Source organism: Montipora foliosa, chromosome 10 (assembly GCF_036669935.1).
Source record: "Montipora foliosa isolate CH-2021 chromosome 10, ASM3666993v2, whole genome shotgun sequence".
Taxonomy (NCBI): Eukaryota; Metazoa; Cnidaria; class Anthozoa; order Scleractinia; family Acroporidae; genus Montipora; species Montipora foliosa.
This window is the reverse complement of record NC_090878.1, coordinates 18,629,805-18,644,804: the sequence shown is the minus strand read 5'-3', so window position 1 is coordinate 18,644,804 and position 15,000 is coordinate 18,629,805. Positions and strand designations below refer to the sequence as shown.

The window sequence follows — 15,000 nt, the reverse complement described above, 5'->3', positions numbered from 1 at the left end:
TGAGATTGAGCTTGTACCACAGAGTGTGAATCTCTTCGGGATGGCTTAGAAGCCTGAGGAGATCCTTTCTTGCTTTCAATGATCAAGAAATTTCTTAATTCTTTGATTGCACTCACGTGATAAGACGGCCATGTTGGTGCCAAAACAATAGAGAAATGTACAAGGAAAAGTTACGTTTATACAAACGTTGGCCGTGTAGCACTTATATTTTAAACAGAATTAACTGAAGAGAGTGTAGTGTAACGTGAAGTGCTAGATTTCTATCCCATATGAACCATGTGAGCGTTAGCCCTCTAATGGAACTGGGCCCACACAAGGAGCTCGAGTTTTGCCTAGTAATAGTTTGCATAGTGATAGAGTCAAATTTTCGCTATTGTTCTTTTCACCAACATGGCCGCTGTGACGTCAGATGCAATCAAAGGTAAAGACTTGTTTCCATATCTCAAAGTGATGGCACTCACATGATAAGACGGCCATGTTGGTGCCAAAACAATAGAAAAATGTAGCTCGAGTTTTGCATAGTAATAGAGTCAAATTTTCGCTATTGTTCTTTCCACCAACATGGCCGCCGTGACGTCAGGTGCAATCAAAAGGTAAAGACTTGTTTCCATATCTCAAAGTGTACTTGGACGACTTGAGTATTCGAGAGCCTTTCGAAGTGATATAAAAACTGGTATTGAAAAAAATCGCATTCAGAAAGCATCTTTAAGTTTTATTATAATAAACTCACGCGATAAAGGTATGACAAGACAGTGAAATTCGTCATATAAAGACTTAACTGATATGAAAGCTCATAACAACCACCGTGTCAGTGTTTTGAAACCATAATTGTTTGTCCTTGTTTGTTTACTAGTAGAGTTTCATAGGAACTTCAAAATTTGTTGTTTTATATAATTATATATATTTTTTCAAAATTCAAGCTTCCAAACTGGGAGTCTTGCTTATACTTGGACTTTTAGGTATTAGCACACAAAAAAAATTATAAGCTGGGCCTTAATACTATGCATGTGACGTTTTATCGGTGTCTTGAGAGGCTGTTAGGCTCATTAATTATTAATGAGTTGTTGAAGTTAAAGTCAGCAGTAGACTTGCAACCATTGTGGCGTGAGTACGATGCTGTAGCAAGAATCCCCTTTCAGGAAGGGGTTCCTTTCCACTAACTGAAAAAATAATCTCTAGTAAAGTGGGCAACTGGGGGGAATATTCTGTGTGTGGATGGTGAGTTGCGGTAAAGCCTTAAGAAACTGCTGTGGAGGCAGAAAGGGGTAGTTCGAGGAAACTAAAGAAATCCCATGATGCAAAACGAAACACTGGTTCCATGAGGCAAACCCAAACAATCCGAAAGTAAAGAAAAGCTGACTGTGACACCATCAGGATCATAAAAATGGCTGAGAATTTTCGGGGATAGAGCGCAACGGAGCAAGGGGGGTTCTAGTCCGGTGCTAGATCTCTACCCGATCCCCTCGTGCCGATTTAAGAAAGGAAGAAGAGAGGAAAATTATACTAAATCCATGGACACAAACAGATGCGACCAAATATTTTTTTATCCCTACAACTTGAATAAGTTTGTTGCCTGTTTTTGAATTTCAAGGTTTAATTTCACACAGAGTTTGTTTTATTTATTAACCTTATCTTGAGGTTAAGAGTCTACTTTGTGAGTTTCTCTTTCTCATTTTACAGACTAACCTAAAATATTTTTTCATGAAATTGATTGCTTAATGTGGTAGTATTATTTATTAAATTTCCATAACTGAAAACTGCAGATGCCTTTGCATAAGGACCATAACTAAAACAATTTCTTTACTGCTGAGGGCACATAGGGAGCTATTTTCCCCTTCAACCACCCATTTGCCTTTTTTCTCGAGAAGCACAATTCCATTCTGCTTTCAGTATTTCTGGAATTCAGTTTAGCTGAATTGAGGTCCATTGTCTGACTTCAATGTTAAGGGACGACCATGGTGGCTAAAAGTATATTCTACGTCAATTACTTTCTTACTGATGGTTGATGTCATGACCACATACTCATAATAACGGCTGTAGTAGTCAATAATGACCATAATGGAGTGGTCACAAAGGACTTACGACCAGGTCTTGCCAAGGGCATTATTCTGGCAATGCTCTTGGCTTCAATGGCTTTGGCGGATTTGGAGGAGGAACCGGCTGACACTTATAGCAGGATTTGCATAATTTTGCTGCTGCGTTATCCCATACAAGGCCACCATACTTTGCTTGTCCGATTTAGATTTGTTCTGACAATGACTTGCTTGGTAGTACAGTGCGGGTGCATCTTTAGACTAGTTGCCCAATTACACACATTTCACCAACAGCTGGTGCATAAGCCTTGCATTTCTCTAATCGACCAGTTTTGATTGCCTTTCTTAGAGCTTTCAACCCTTCATCTAATTCAGATGTTCCTCAACTTCTGGTGTGATGATAGCCTCCCATGCAGACGTGATTAGACCTTCGTCATACGTTCTTCCCCTACAAACATCTGCTGCTGGCCGTTGAACGGAAGAGGTTTTTCCTTTCAGCAGACGTTCGTGGGAGAACGGAAGTTGCAAAGATTAGTTTTACAGTGTTGAAGGTGAAAATCATTCTGCAAATCTAGCAAAAAATACATAGAGGTCTTTTTAAATGAAAAATTATGAATAAAACCTTGATGGTGGAAGAGGATGTGCATAAGAATACATAAAGTTACCCAGTTCTTGTAATCTAATATCCGAAAATTGGATAGTTCTAATTCTTTGAAGATTGGGTATGAGTAATTGATTTAGGAACTATTTTGACTGTACTTTTTGCAAAGAAACAAGACTACGAAGATTGGATTTTTTCATGCACAATAATACAATAATGACTATTAGGATAAACTAAACAGTAGAACAACAAAATTTAGACAAGACGCCTACATGGGCATATCCGTGGAATGCGCAAACAGTTAACACAAATTGTCCAGTTACAGTCAACTTCAAGTACAGGTAAACTTCGGAAAATGGCGAGAGATTTCCAGAAAGATAAATCTGTAATATAACTTGAAGTTGTTTCTTGTAAAAACTCGTTATTAATGTTACTAAATTTGCAAATGCAAACAACAAAGCCCTATTAGCAGGTTATCAGGATACGGGATTTTTATTTTTTATTTTATGGAAGGAGATTTTATTCAAATCCTGCAGTTTTACCTGCAGCCTTAAATCATCCGAAAAACATATGACAAATCATAGTTCAATAACTTATCATCCTGGGCCCGGTTCCTCGAAAGACGATTAACTTAATCCAGGATTAGCGTAAACGTTTGTTTTACGTTTTCAACTTTTTGGTGAAAGGTTCTTTTGCTTATTTTTGTTTTTCAAGATTGACGTCTTCTCATGTAAAGTTCTGCCGAAATCTGCGTTGAACAGCATTTGGGAGTAGAGAAATGAACTGCTTGGTTTATTTTTAATCTGGGATTAGCGTTAATCGGCTTTTGAGGAACTGGGCCCTGGGCAAGTTGTTCAAAAGCCAAGTTTTAAAACGAGTTTTATTCTCTACTTCCAAATGCTGTTCAATGCTGATATTTTGTAAAACTTTACATGAGAAGTCAATCTTGAAAAACAAAAATAAGCAAAGGAAACTGTCACCAAAAAGTTGAAAACGTAAAACAAATGTTTCCGCTAATCCTGTATTAAGGTAATCGGCTTTCGAACAACCGGGCCCTGCATTCGAAGTCCGGTTCCATAATCCTGGCTTATTTCCTTGCAAACTGTTTAAATCTGCCGTGGCGAAGACAAGAAGACAACTCTATTTCTCTCAATGCTCAAAAAGCTAAAAATTCCGTAATTTCGTGTTGTATAGTCCAGTCCAAGGTTCTAATTTTACAATTCCATAATCTTGATTTCAATATTAGAGTAACTTGGTACCAAACGTTCCACAATAACTTGAAATCTCGTTAAGAAAAAAGCTCAAATCCAGTAGCCCAATCCGGGTTTACATCGCCAAAACTCCCTCTAACTCAACAAAAGCTATAAGTAGTAAATAGTTCTCATAAACTACAAAAGTTCGTTATGATTCTACACTCGAGCTGGCTTCAAGGCTGACATGTTGATCATTTACAACTTCTTTTTCACCACAAGCTTAAGCCTGCACTCTGAGCTGCTGATAGCTTTCCAAGACCAATGTTTCTAAAGTTAACCCCTTTCCAGCAGGGTTAGTATGTGGATGGGGGATGTCAAAATATGCGACTTACGGTCAGGAACATACGACCAAAAATTTTATTTTAACGCTCAAAAATGCGAACTAAGCCAGGTACAGATTTTGCTAGCCTGTTTTATGCAAAACAAATGTTGACGCAAAAGTATATAAATTTTAATATGTAGTTTATGAGGAGAGCAGAAGGAACTTCTAGGAAGTGTCGATCGAGAATAAAACAATTTGCCATCAGCGAAAAACATTTCGGGAGATTTTTGTTACGTTCACTCAGAGTTCAATTTTTCTATCGTACTTTTGGTCGTACAAGTAAAATCGCAAAATCGAAAGTGACATCGATTTTAGCGCCCTCCTGTGATCAAGTTACCTTGCGTGTTTAATGCTGACAAGTCACGAAACAAAGGATGCACCTGTGTCAAAATTACGGCAAGACACCGGGTTTTTGTTTTAGTTTCCTTTTTTTTTTCTTTCAAGTGTTTAAAGTTCGACAATTTAAAACAAAGATCACAATCGTTGATGCAAGTCCACGTGTCAGCTAAAGTTAAGCTCCTCCGAATGAGGTTAGTACTTGGATGGGGGACCATTGCAAGTCCCCGTGACTGCGATAGCTAATTCGGCATTTTTTATCTTGTTTGGCCGTTGAAATCTATTTTCTTATTTTCTTTCTACGTCAAAACGGCGAACATACTGGTTCCCAAGAAATATTGGAGTATTCATTCAATGCAAAATACTTCTAATGAAGTATTCGTTGTACGCAGGGTTCTCAATAAGTTTTGGAGTAGACGGCTTAAATATAAAAGTAGGCGGCGGGAGAAGCGAGTGCCACTTGTTTATAGCAAGTTTATGACCGAAAAGTAGACGGCTCTAAATTTAAAGTAGCCGGTTTTTTAGCCGGCTGCCGGCACTTAATGAGAACCCTGTGTACGCAAAATAGTGTTCACAGTGGAACACACAAGTACGAGGCAAGATCTAGAAATAACGTAGAGTATTATCCTTACCTTTAAAGCTTTCCATTCTCAAAGAAAAACATCTGCCCACTTTATCGAATAGTTTAATACTGAATCAATCATGGCGGGCGGAAAGATTCCATACTAAATCTTTGCTTTCGCCAAGATTAACGGAAGTGTGTTACGGTGGCCGAGTGGTCTAACACGCTCGCAGATAATTGTGAAGGTTGGGAAAGAATATGAGTTCTCCTCGGGGTAAGGAAGTTTGGACTTACTGGAGGGAATAAATGTAAATTCACCCGATCGGAGATTAATTCTGTATCCGTGTTGTATGCACATTTGTGACTACCAACAAAAAAAAGACACCAGACCGGTTTTAAGACGTGGTATGGCTTCGGCATTCCACGTGAAAAATAACTGTACCTGAATTAAATGTTATAGATTCAGAGATTTTGTAAGCTAATTGAGAAATACAGAGTTTCCCAAGAAAGATGTCAGTCAAGCACATCCCCAAGAAAGTCCGTTCTACGACCTGTTCAATTCTTTAATAATTTTAGCAGATTTGCATTGAAAGATGACATCTTTTTCTCTCGAGGCTTAAATAGAATAAAGAATTAGTTTTCCGCAAGTTTAGTGTAAGTTTCTTTGCCTTGAACTAGGTAACCAAATAATTAGACGTTAGAGACTAGCATCGTCATATCAGCAGTTGCAAATAAAATCAGGTCTGGTATTTTGAATACATCACTGAAGTCATGAACATAGGATAAGAAAAATAAGGGAACGAGAATGGATCCTTTCGGAGCGCGGGTGCATATATCAATGGACGTTAAACCAAACAAATTTCGCCGACGTAATGGACAGCACCTTAGTATTCACGTTTATCAAGCAGAATTTTTTCTATCCACCGTAACAAAGGCCTTAGAATATAAATGGCATATTCACTGCCATCAAGGGCAAGATGATTTCTTGTTTATGTCGGTCAGTAGTAAAGAGGTAGTAATACGCAATGTAGTGAAAACAAACTTAGAGTAATGTATACTGTGATGATGTGGTGTAATGTAAATGTGCTGTAATTTATTTAAGTTAGTTACAACACGATTATAGATAAGGCGGTCTCTTTAGTGTTGGTTTGGCTACGTACCTGCAGCATTTGTGGTCAGTGCATTGAATTTCTCATGCTTTCTTTCGTATTTTTCAAGGAGTGCCCTCTCTTTCAAAGACGACCCTCCTTGTTTTCAAGAGTTCTTGTAATCAAGAATGGTGGACAAAAAGATGAACGTTTTCGAGCAGCATATACAAGAGCTTAGCGTTGCAAGAAAAGAGGGAAACAAAAAAGGGGAGGGTAATGCATATTTCAATCTGGGCAGTTATTATTATGGCTTGGCTTATTTTAAACAGGCTAAGAGGGATTACACAGAAGCATTAAGGATTTTTAAAGGAATAGGTTTCAGTGCTGGAGAGGGAAAAGCCTGTGGCAATCTCGGCAACGCTTATCACAGTCTGGGCAATTTTAAAAAGGCCAGAAAGTATCTCAAGCAACAACTGATTATTGCAAAAAAAGTAGGAGATCGAGACCAGGAAGGAAATGCCAATTGGAATCTCGGCAACGCTTTTCACAGTCTGGGCAATTTTAAGCGAGCCATAGGGTATCACGAACAACATCTTAGCATTTCAAAGGAAGTAGGAGATAGGGCCGGGGAGGGAAGGGCCAATGGTAATATCGGCAACGCTTATCACAAGCTGAGCAATTTCAAGCCAGCCATAGAGTATCACGAACAACATCTCAGCATTGCAAAAGAAGTAGGAGATAGGGCCGGGGAGGGAGGGGCCAATGGTAATCTTGGCATCGCTTATCGCAATCTGAGCAATTTCAAGCGAGCCATGGAGTATCACGAACAACATCTCAGCATTGCAAAAGAAGTAGGGGATAGGGCCGGGGAAGGCAACGCCAATGGTAATCTCGGCATCGCTTATCACAGTCTGGGCAATTTCAAGCGAGCCATGGAGTATCACGAACAACATCTCAGCATTGCAAAAGAAGTAGGAGATAGGGCCGGGGAGGGAGGCGCCAATGGTAATCTCGGCAACGCTTATCTCAGTCTGGGCAATTTCAAGCGAGCTATAGAGTATTACGAACAACATCCCACCATTGCAAAAGAAGTAGGGGATAGGGCCGGGGAGGGAAGTGCCAATGATAATCTCGGCAACGCTTATCTCAATCTGGGCAATTTCAAGCGAGCCATAGAGTATTACGAACAAGATCTCAGCATTGCAAAAGAAGTAGGAAATAGGGCCGGCGAGGGAGGCGCCAATGGTAATCTCGGCAACGCTTATCTCAGTCTGGGCAATTTCAAGCGAGCTATAGAGTATTACGAACAAGATCTCAGCATTGCAAAAGAAGTAGGGGATAGGGCCGGGGAGGGCGAGGCCAATGGTAATCTTGGCAACGCTTATCTCAATCTGGGCAATTTCAAGCGAGCCATAGAGTATTACGAACAAGGTCTCAGCATTGCAAAAGAAGTAGGAAATAGGGCCGGGGAGGGAGGCGCCAATGGTAATCTCGGCAACGCTTATCGCAGTGTGGGCAATTTCAAGCGAGCCATAGAGTATCACGAACAACATCTCAGCATTGCAAAAGAAGTAGGAAAGAGGGCCGGGGAGGGAAGGGCCAATGGTAATCTCGGCAGCGCTTATTACAGTCTAGGCAATTTCAAGCGAGCCATAGAGTATTACGAACAATATCTCAGCATTGCAAAAGAAGTAGGGGATAGGGCCGGGGAGGGAGGGGTCAATGGTAATCTCGGCAACGCTTATCACAGTCTGGGCAATTTCAAGCGACCCATAGAGTATCACGAACAAGATCTCAGCATTGCAAAAGAAGTAGGAGATAGGGCCGGGGAGGGAAGTGCCAATGGTAATCTCGGCAGCGCTTATCTCAGTCTGGGCAATTTCAATCGAGCTATAGAGTATTACGAACAACATCTCAGCATTGCAAAAGAAGTAGGAGATAGGGCCGGGGAGGGAAGTGCCAATGGTAATCTCGGCAACGCTTATCGCAATCTGGGCAATTTCAAGCGAGCCATGGAGTATCACGAACAACATCTCAGCATTTCAAAAGAAGTAGGGGATAGGGCCGGGGAGGGGAAGGCCAATGGTAATCTCGGCAACGCTTATCACAGTCTTGGCAATTTCAAGCGAGCCATGGAGTATTACGAACAACATCTCAGCATTGCAAAAGAAGTAGGGGATAGGGCCGGGGAAGGCAACGCCAATGGTAATCTCGGCATCGCTTATCACAGTCTGGGCAATTTCAAGCGAGCCATGGAGTATCACGAACAACATCTCAGCATTGCAAAAGAAGTAGGAGATAGGGCCGGGGAGGGAGGCGCCAATGGTAATCTCGGCAACGCTTATCTCAGTCTGGGCAATTTCAAGCGAGCTATAGAGTATTACGAACAACATCCCACCATTGCAAAAGAAGTAGGGGATAGGGCCGGGGAGGGAAGTGCCAATGATAATCTCGGCAACGCTTATCTCAATCTGGGCAATTTCAAGCGAGCCATAGAGTATTACGAACAAGATCTCAGCATTGCAAAAGAAGTAGGAAATAGGGCCGGCGAGGGAGGCGCCAATGGTAATCTTGGCAACGCTTATCTCAGTCTGGGCAATTTCAAGCGAGCTATAGAGTATTACGAACAAGATCTCAGCATTGCAAAAGAAGTAGGGGATAGGGCCGGGGAGGGCGAGGCCAATGGTAATCTTGGCAACGCTTATCTCAATCTGGGCAATTTCAAGCGAGCCATAGAGTATTACGAACAAGGTCTCAGCATTGCAAAAGAAGTAGGAAATAGGGCCGGGGAGGGAGGCGCCAATGGTAATCTCGGCAACGCTTATCGCAGTGTGGGCAATTTCAAGCGAGCCATAGAGTATCACGAACAACATCTCAGCATTGCAAAAGAAGTAGGAAAGAGGGCCGGGGAGGGAAGGGCCAATGGTAATCTCGGCAGCGCTTATTACAGTCTAGGCAATTTCAAGCGAGCCATAGAGTATTACGAACAATATCTCAGCATTGCAAAAGAAGTAGGGGATAGGGCCGGGGAGGGAGGGGTCAATGGTAATCTCGGCAACGCTTATCACAGTCTGGGCAATTTCAAGCGACCCATAGAGTATCACGAACAAGATCTCAGCATTGCAAAAGAAGTAGGAGATAGGGCCGGGGAGGGAAGTGCCAATGGTAATCTCGGCAGCGCTTATCTCAGTCTGGGCAATTTCAATCGAGCTATAGAGTATTACGAACAACATCTCAGCATTGCAAAAGAAGTAGGAGATAGGGCCGGGGAGGGAAGTGCCAATGGTAATCTCGGCAACGCTTATCGCAATCTGGGCAATTTCAAGCGAGCCATGGAGTATCACGAACAACATCTCAGCATTTCAAAAGAAGTAGGGGATAGGGCCGGGGAGGGGAAGGCCAATGGTAATCTCGGCAACGCTTATCACAGTCTTGGCAATTTCAAGCGAGCCATGGAGTATTACGAACAATATCTCAGCATTGCAAAAGAAGTAGGGGATAGGGCCGGGGAGGGAGGGGCCAATGGTAGTCTCGGCAACGCTTATCTCAGTCTGGGCAATTTCAAGCGAGCTATAGAGTATTACGAACAAGATCTCAACATTGCAAAAGAAGTAGGAGATAGGGCCGGCGAGGGAGGCGTCAATGGTAATCTCGGCAACGCTTATCACCAAATGGGTGAGCCTGAAAATGCTCTTCTCCTTTACGAACAACAGCTTACTGTTTGCAAGGAAACGGAGGATCCAGTAGGGCAGGGAAACGGTTGCTATAGCCTTGGTCTTGTTCATGAAAGTTTAGGCTCGTTGTGCAAAGCCCTTAATTTTTATCGTCTAAGCATAAAACATTTCGATGAAACAAGGCGTCTTCTTCAATCAGAAGATGCATGGAAAATAAGCTTTCGTGACACAAAGCAAGTGGCGTACACAGCGCTCTGGAGAGCACTTTTAAAGAATGGAGAGGTTGATGAGGCTTTGTTTGCTGCTGAACAAGGACGAGCACAGGCTTTGACAGACATTTTGAAGGTGCAATTTGGAGTTGACGAAGAACCTTCCTCGGTAGTTGCGACGACGGATTCTATCTCTACTGTTATGAAATATTTGTTCTTACAAACAGTTTTCATAGCACTTGAATGGAACACTATCAGTTTTTGGCTTCTGAGAGGAGGAAGTGGAATAAACTTTAGGCAAAAGAAAATCGAAAATGGCAGCGCCGCTTCACTGATAGAAACTACTTTGAAACAGATTGGCGCGGGGACTGTTGTCCGATGCGAGAATCGCACACTTGACAAGCTACGCAGTGACTTGTTTTGCAGTAAGGAAGCTCTTTCCGAGACCTTTCAGTCTTTGACCCTCTCCCATAATAACTCTTTGCAGCCTTTGTTTGATGTCTTAATCAGTCCCATTGTAGACTTGCTTCAAGGTGATGACTTAATCTTTGTTCCTGATGGACCATTTTGCTTGGCTCCTTATTCTGCATTGAGCGACTCTGTCAGAATCCGTACTGTTCCCTCGTTGACCACTTTAAAACTCATCGCAAGTGCACCTGATGACTTCTACAGTAACAGTGAAGCTCTGCTTGTGGGAGATCCGTGGTTAAAGGAAGTCATTGACGAAAATGGTGAACCCATGTGCGAACAGTTGCCATGCGCGATGCAAGAGGTGGAGATGATTGGGGAACTTCTGCAGACCACTCCTCTCACTGGAAGAAATGCAACGAAAGCTGAGGTGCTGAAAAGAATGAAGACAGTTGCTTTAATCCATATTGCAGCACATGGAGATAAGAAATTTGGAGAAATTGCTTTGGCCCCAAATCCTGAACGTGCATCCCAGATTCCAGAAAAGGAAGATTTCATGTTAACAATGAGTGATGTTCGTGCAGTGGGTCTTCGGGCAAGACTGGTTGTTCTGAGCTCTTGTCACAGTGGCCGGGGAGAGGTCAATTCTGAGGGTGTAGTAGGAATAGCAAGAGCTTTTCTGTGTGCTGGTGTCCGGTCTGTTCTGGTGTCACTCTGGGCAATCGATGATGAGGCAACCTTGCTGTTCATGAAAAAATTCTATCAACACTTGGCAGATAGAAAAAGTGCAAGTTTAGCTCTTCAATATGCTATGAAATCTCTTCGGGAGACGGAGAAGTATTCTGCCGTAAAAGACTGGGCGCCATTTGTGCTAATTGGCGATGATGTCACGTTCGAATTTGGGCCCCACGAGCTTGAAAAGAATGGTAAGTGTTTTTCGATTATTATTTTAATTGCTGAAAGGAATTACATTGTAGAGGTTTTTAGTCAGCAAGTTGTCAAGAGGTAAGTTCTTCACAGAGAAATGGTTAAAATTGGTCGCCTTTGTTGTTCTTTTACGAACTGCTTTCGCTAGCCACTGAAATAAGTATTGCTTGCATTCACCGGGTCGGGAACTTTGCTTTCTGGAGATAACTGTTTGAGCAATGCAATGCACTGAAAATAAATAATTCAGTGATCGCCGGTTACCTGTGTAAAGTGAAGTTTGATATTAAACGCTTATAGCCTACATGTCACAGTGACACTTAGTTGGATAGGAATTGTTGCTATTATCTATAAACACATGTAATTATGAATGAATAAAATGTATGTTTTGTAGTGGGGGTATTGACGAATGGAGAATTGTTGCTATTACAGCGAGTTTCAATCGAGTTTCGTAAAACCAAAGTAATTACTTTGGCCAATCAAAAAGGACGAAGACAATCCGGTAAACCAATCAAAACTTGAAGTAATTACAAGTAGTCGACACAAAGCGCGGGAAAATGTGCACGCGCGAGCCACAATTGGTTTTGGTTTCACTTCTGATTGGTTGAAAAAATGGCGCGAGAACCTTAAACCAATCATTGAGTGAAGTAAATGCAAAACCAAAGCAATTCGCTAATTACTTTCGACACTCTATCTAAAGCTCTATCTATAAGCACATGTAATTATGAATGAATGAATAAAATGTATGTTTTCTAGTGGAGGTATTGACGAAATGGAGAAGTGATCCTCGCAATTATCTAGACAAAGGAATTTTCTGTTTAAGTAGACACCTGAAAAATTCAGGTTGCTCCAACAGGATTCGATGCAAGTGCAATGCTCTACCAACTGAGCTATGAGGCCACACATTTTGGAGTAGGTCATTTTGTTGGGTTCATTTAATTGTTCCTGTGAAGGACTTAAAATTGTCCAGATAGGTGAAAGGATCACTTGTCCATTTCATCATATCACATGTAATTATGTACAAACATTGCTATCGATGAAAATGATTTCTTTATTCATTTATCAAACAACGAAATTCCTAATTACCATCGATCCGGACATTTTTTGTCTTTTCCTTCCTTACTTTTTTTTTCAGAAACGGCATCCAAAAGTTGAGAAAGCTACTTCTTGTACTCCGATGCGTCAGTATGTCGTTTTCCTTACTTCAATTATGATATGAGTTCTTGAAAGCGTTAAAGCATTTAAACCTCATAAACGGTCAAAGAAGACAAGAGATATGTTTTGTTTTAAAAGTATGTTTGTAGACCTAGCGTGGGTTTGTTTGGGAAATGCAAATCCGGTTCCTTTCATCCAAAAGCGGATTTCGCTGAAATCTTTACTAAAACCCGAAAAAATGGATTATTGATCTCAGGAATTCACTCTCCGAGTGGATTCAGTAGATCAGATCTGAATCCCGATTTTTAGGATTCATGATCCGTGCATTTCTTTGGGAGACGGATCCGAAAACACAACGTTTGGCCAAGGGTAGTCTTGTGAAAGTACACATTCCCGCCAATTTGCTTGTATCATGGCGAGTTTTCAGTGCCATTTTGTTCTTGAATGTACTGGAAATTTACAGAAAGTCGTAAATTTTTCGCAGAACTTCAATTTGATAGAAATTACGTTAATCCTAACCGGCTGAAAGTGGGCTTTCACGCTAGAAAAAACCGTTTTAGGGTACTGGTTTCTTTGAGAACGAAAAATCCGTTTGATCCGCGATAATAAATTCATCTTGGATTCTCCCAAAGAAACGCACCCTTATTTTAATCATTTGTACCTCCGTATATGAACTTTCCATTCCTTTCCAACAATTGTTTTTTTTTAAATTGGCCGAATCACGTCACAGGGACAAGTCGCCCCAACAATTCGCCACGAGTGACACGTAGTTAATTTTGTGAAAATCATTGTCGCTTCAGCAGAATTTTGTCGCTGCGATCAGTTGCATGAATTCAAACCAGTTTGAATTCGTGCGACTGATAGCGGCGACAAAATTAGCGAAAGCAGTGGTTGTTGCACCGTGTGTACACTTCCTGCAACAAATATAAATGAATCAATGAGTGAGCTCCATATGGTCCGCCATATTGAATTAGAAAACTATTTCACATCCCCCCTCACACAAGATCACTGCTTGTGCACCGAACGGACGTTGTGTCGCCGCGATTTGTTTTGCAAGTAATAAACACGGAGCAGCTTGTCCCAGAGACCTGTCGCTGCGACTTGTCGCCCAGAGTGTCTCGTCCTTTAGTTTTAAGGCCCATTCAAACGGTTTCCACTTTTGCTTCAACATGCATTCAACATTTTGTTGAACCAAATGTTAGGAGTTTTTGAACAGGTCCTTCAACAAAAATGTTGAAAGCTTGTTGGAAGACTGTTTTATCAAATTCAAACTGATTTATACTTTCATTCAACATTTATTTTGTTCTAGAAAATGTTGGATGGAGCTGAAGCCGTTTAAACAGTTCGTTCAACATTTTGCAGAACGCACGCATGCTCACAGGTGGCCGTAAGTGGACGCGAGAGTCTGGTTTCTTGTTCTTAGTTCCTCGCAATCAAAACGTTAGCTCAATTTTTGGCGCCATGTTAAAACCATTTCAGCCGTCTCCGCACAACTTGTTGTCAACATTTGCTCAACATCCTTTCAACTTTGTTGAATGAATGTTGAAACCGTTTAAATGGGCTTTTTGAGCTTTTAATGCAAACTTGTTCGGAGATTACGATCAATGCATAGATTGACCAGTGCATGCTAACTAGGAAACCTCTCAATTCAAACGGGCGGTGAAGTGAGGTATTATTGACCAATTGGAGGTGATTTAGTCATAGTCTAGTTATTTTGTAAATAACATAATGAAAACTCTAATGCCGTTTAGAAGAGAAAACTGACTGACCAGTGCTTTACTTACAGAAAATTGCGAGGAGAACACGATGTCCATTTTATTGTCTGTCGATTTAATCCGCGCAAATGGCAACTTGAGCGTAGTTACAAAGGAGAGTATTTTGTTGACTTTTCAAACAAGCAGTGAACAGGTTTTCGACCACTTTTTATTTTTTTCCTCCAAAAAATTCAAGCTTGTCTATAATCCTGTATTAATTCATTAGCTGATAAACGAATTCGTGTAGTCCCTCAAGTGTGTATTTGGTTTCTGCGACAAAAGTATTTTCTCGCGTTATAAAATGTACGCTATTGTAGCTCGGGTGTTTCGGTATTCACACTTAGGTGTGCATAGTCTGTTAGTGTGCATGACGTTTTGTAGTCGGATATATGCAGACATTTTTTCCCCGTGAGTGACCATCACAGTCTGGGCAATTTTAAGCCAGCCATAGAGTATTACTAACAACATCTTAGCATTGCAAAACAAGTAGGAGATAGGGTCGGGGAGAGAGGGGCCAATAGTAATCTTGGGAACGCTTATGAAAATTTAGACTTGTTGTGCAAAGCCCTTAATTTTTATCGTCTAAGCATTAAACGTTTCGATGAATTAAGGCGTCTTCTTCAATCAGAAGATGCATGGAAAATAAGTTTTCGTGACACAAATCAGTTTGCGTATACAGCT

At 41.3% G+C, this 15,000-nt stretch overlaps 1 protein-coding gene across 9 annotated transcripts in view; it reads left to right on the top strand.

Annotated features, from left to right (window-relative positions):
• LOC137972435 (tetratricopeptide repeat protein 28-like) overlaps positions 1–15,000 on the top strand; it is a 35,000-nt gene that overhangs the window by 16,512 nt on the left and 3,488 nt on the right. For 7 of the 9 annotated variants that reach the window (XM_068819151.1, XM_068819144.1, XM_068819147.1 and 4 more), the window contains 2 exons: positions 6,326–11,412; positions 12,546–15,000. The exon at positions 12,546–15,000 is cut by the window's right edge and continues 1,272 nt beyond it. In XM_068819151.1, coding sequence (XP_068675252.1) covers positions 6,384–11,412; positions 12,546–12,565 — 5,049 coding nt within the window. In that variant the 5' untranslated portion in view covers positions 6,326–6,383 and the 3' untranslated portion in view covers positions 12,566–15,000. Of the gene's footprint in view, positions 1–2,382; positions 2,585–6,325; positions 11,413–12,545 lie in introns of all 9 variants that reach the window. The other 2 variants (XM_068819143.1, XM_068819150.1) reach the window with 1 other exon arrangement.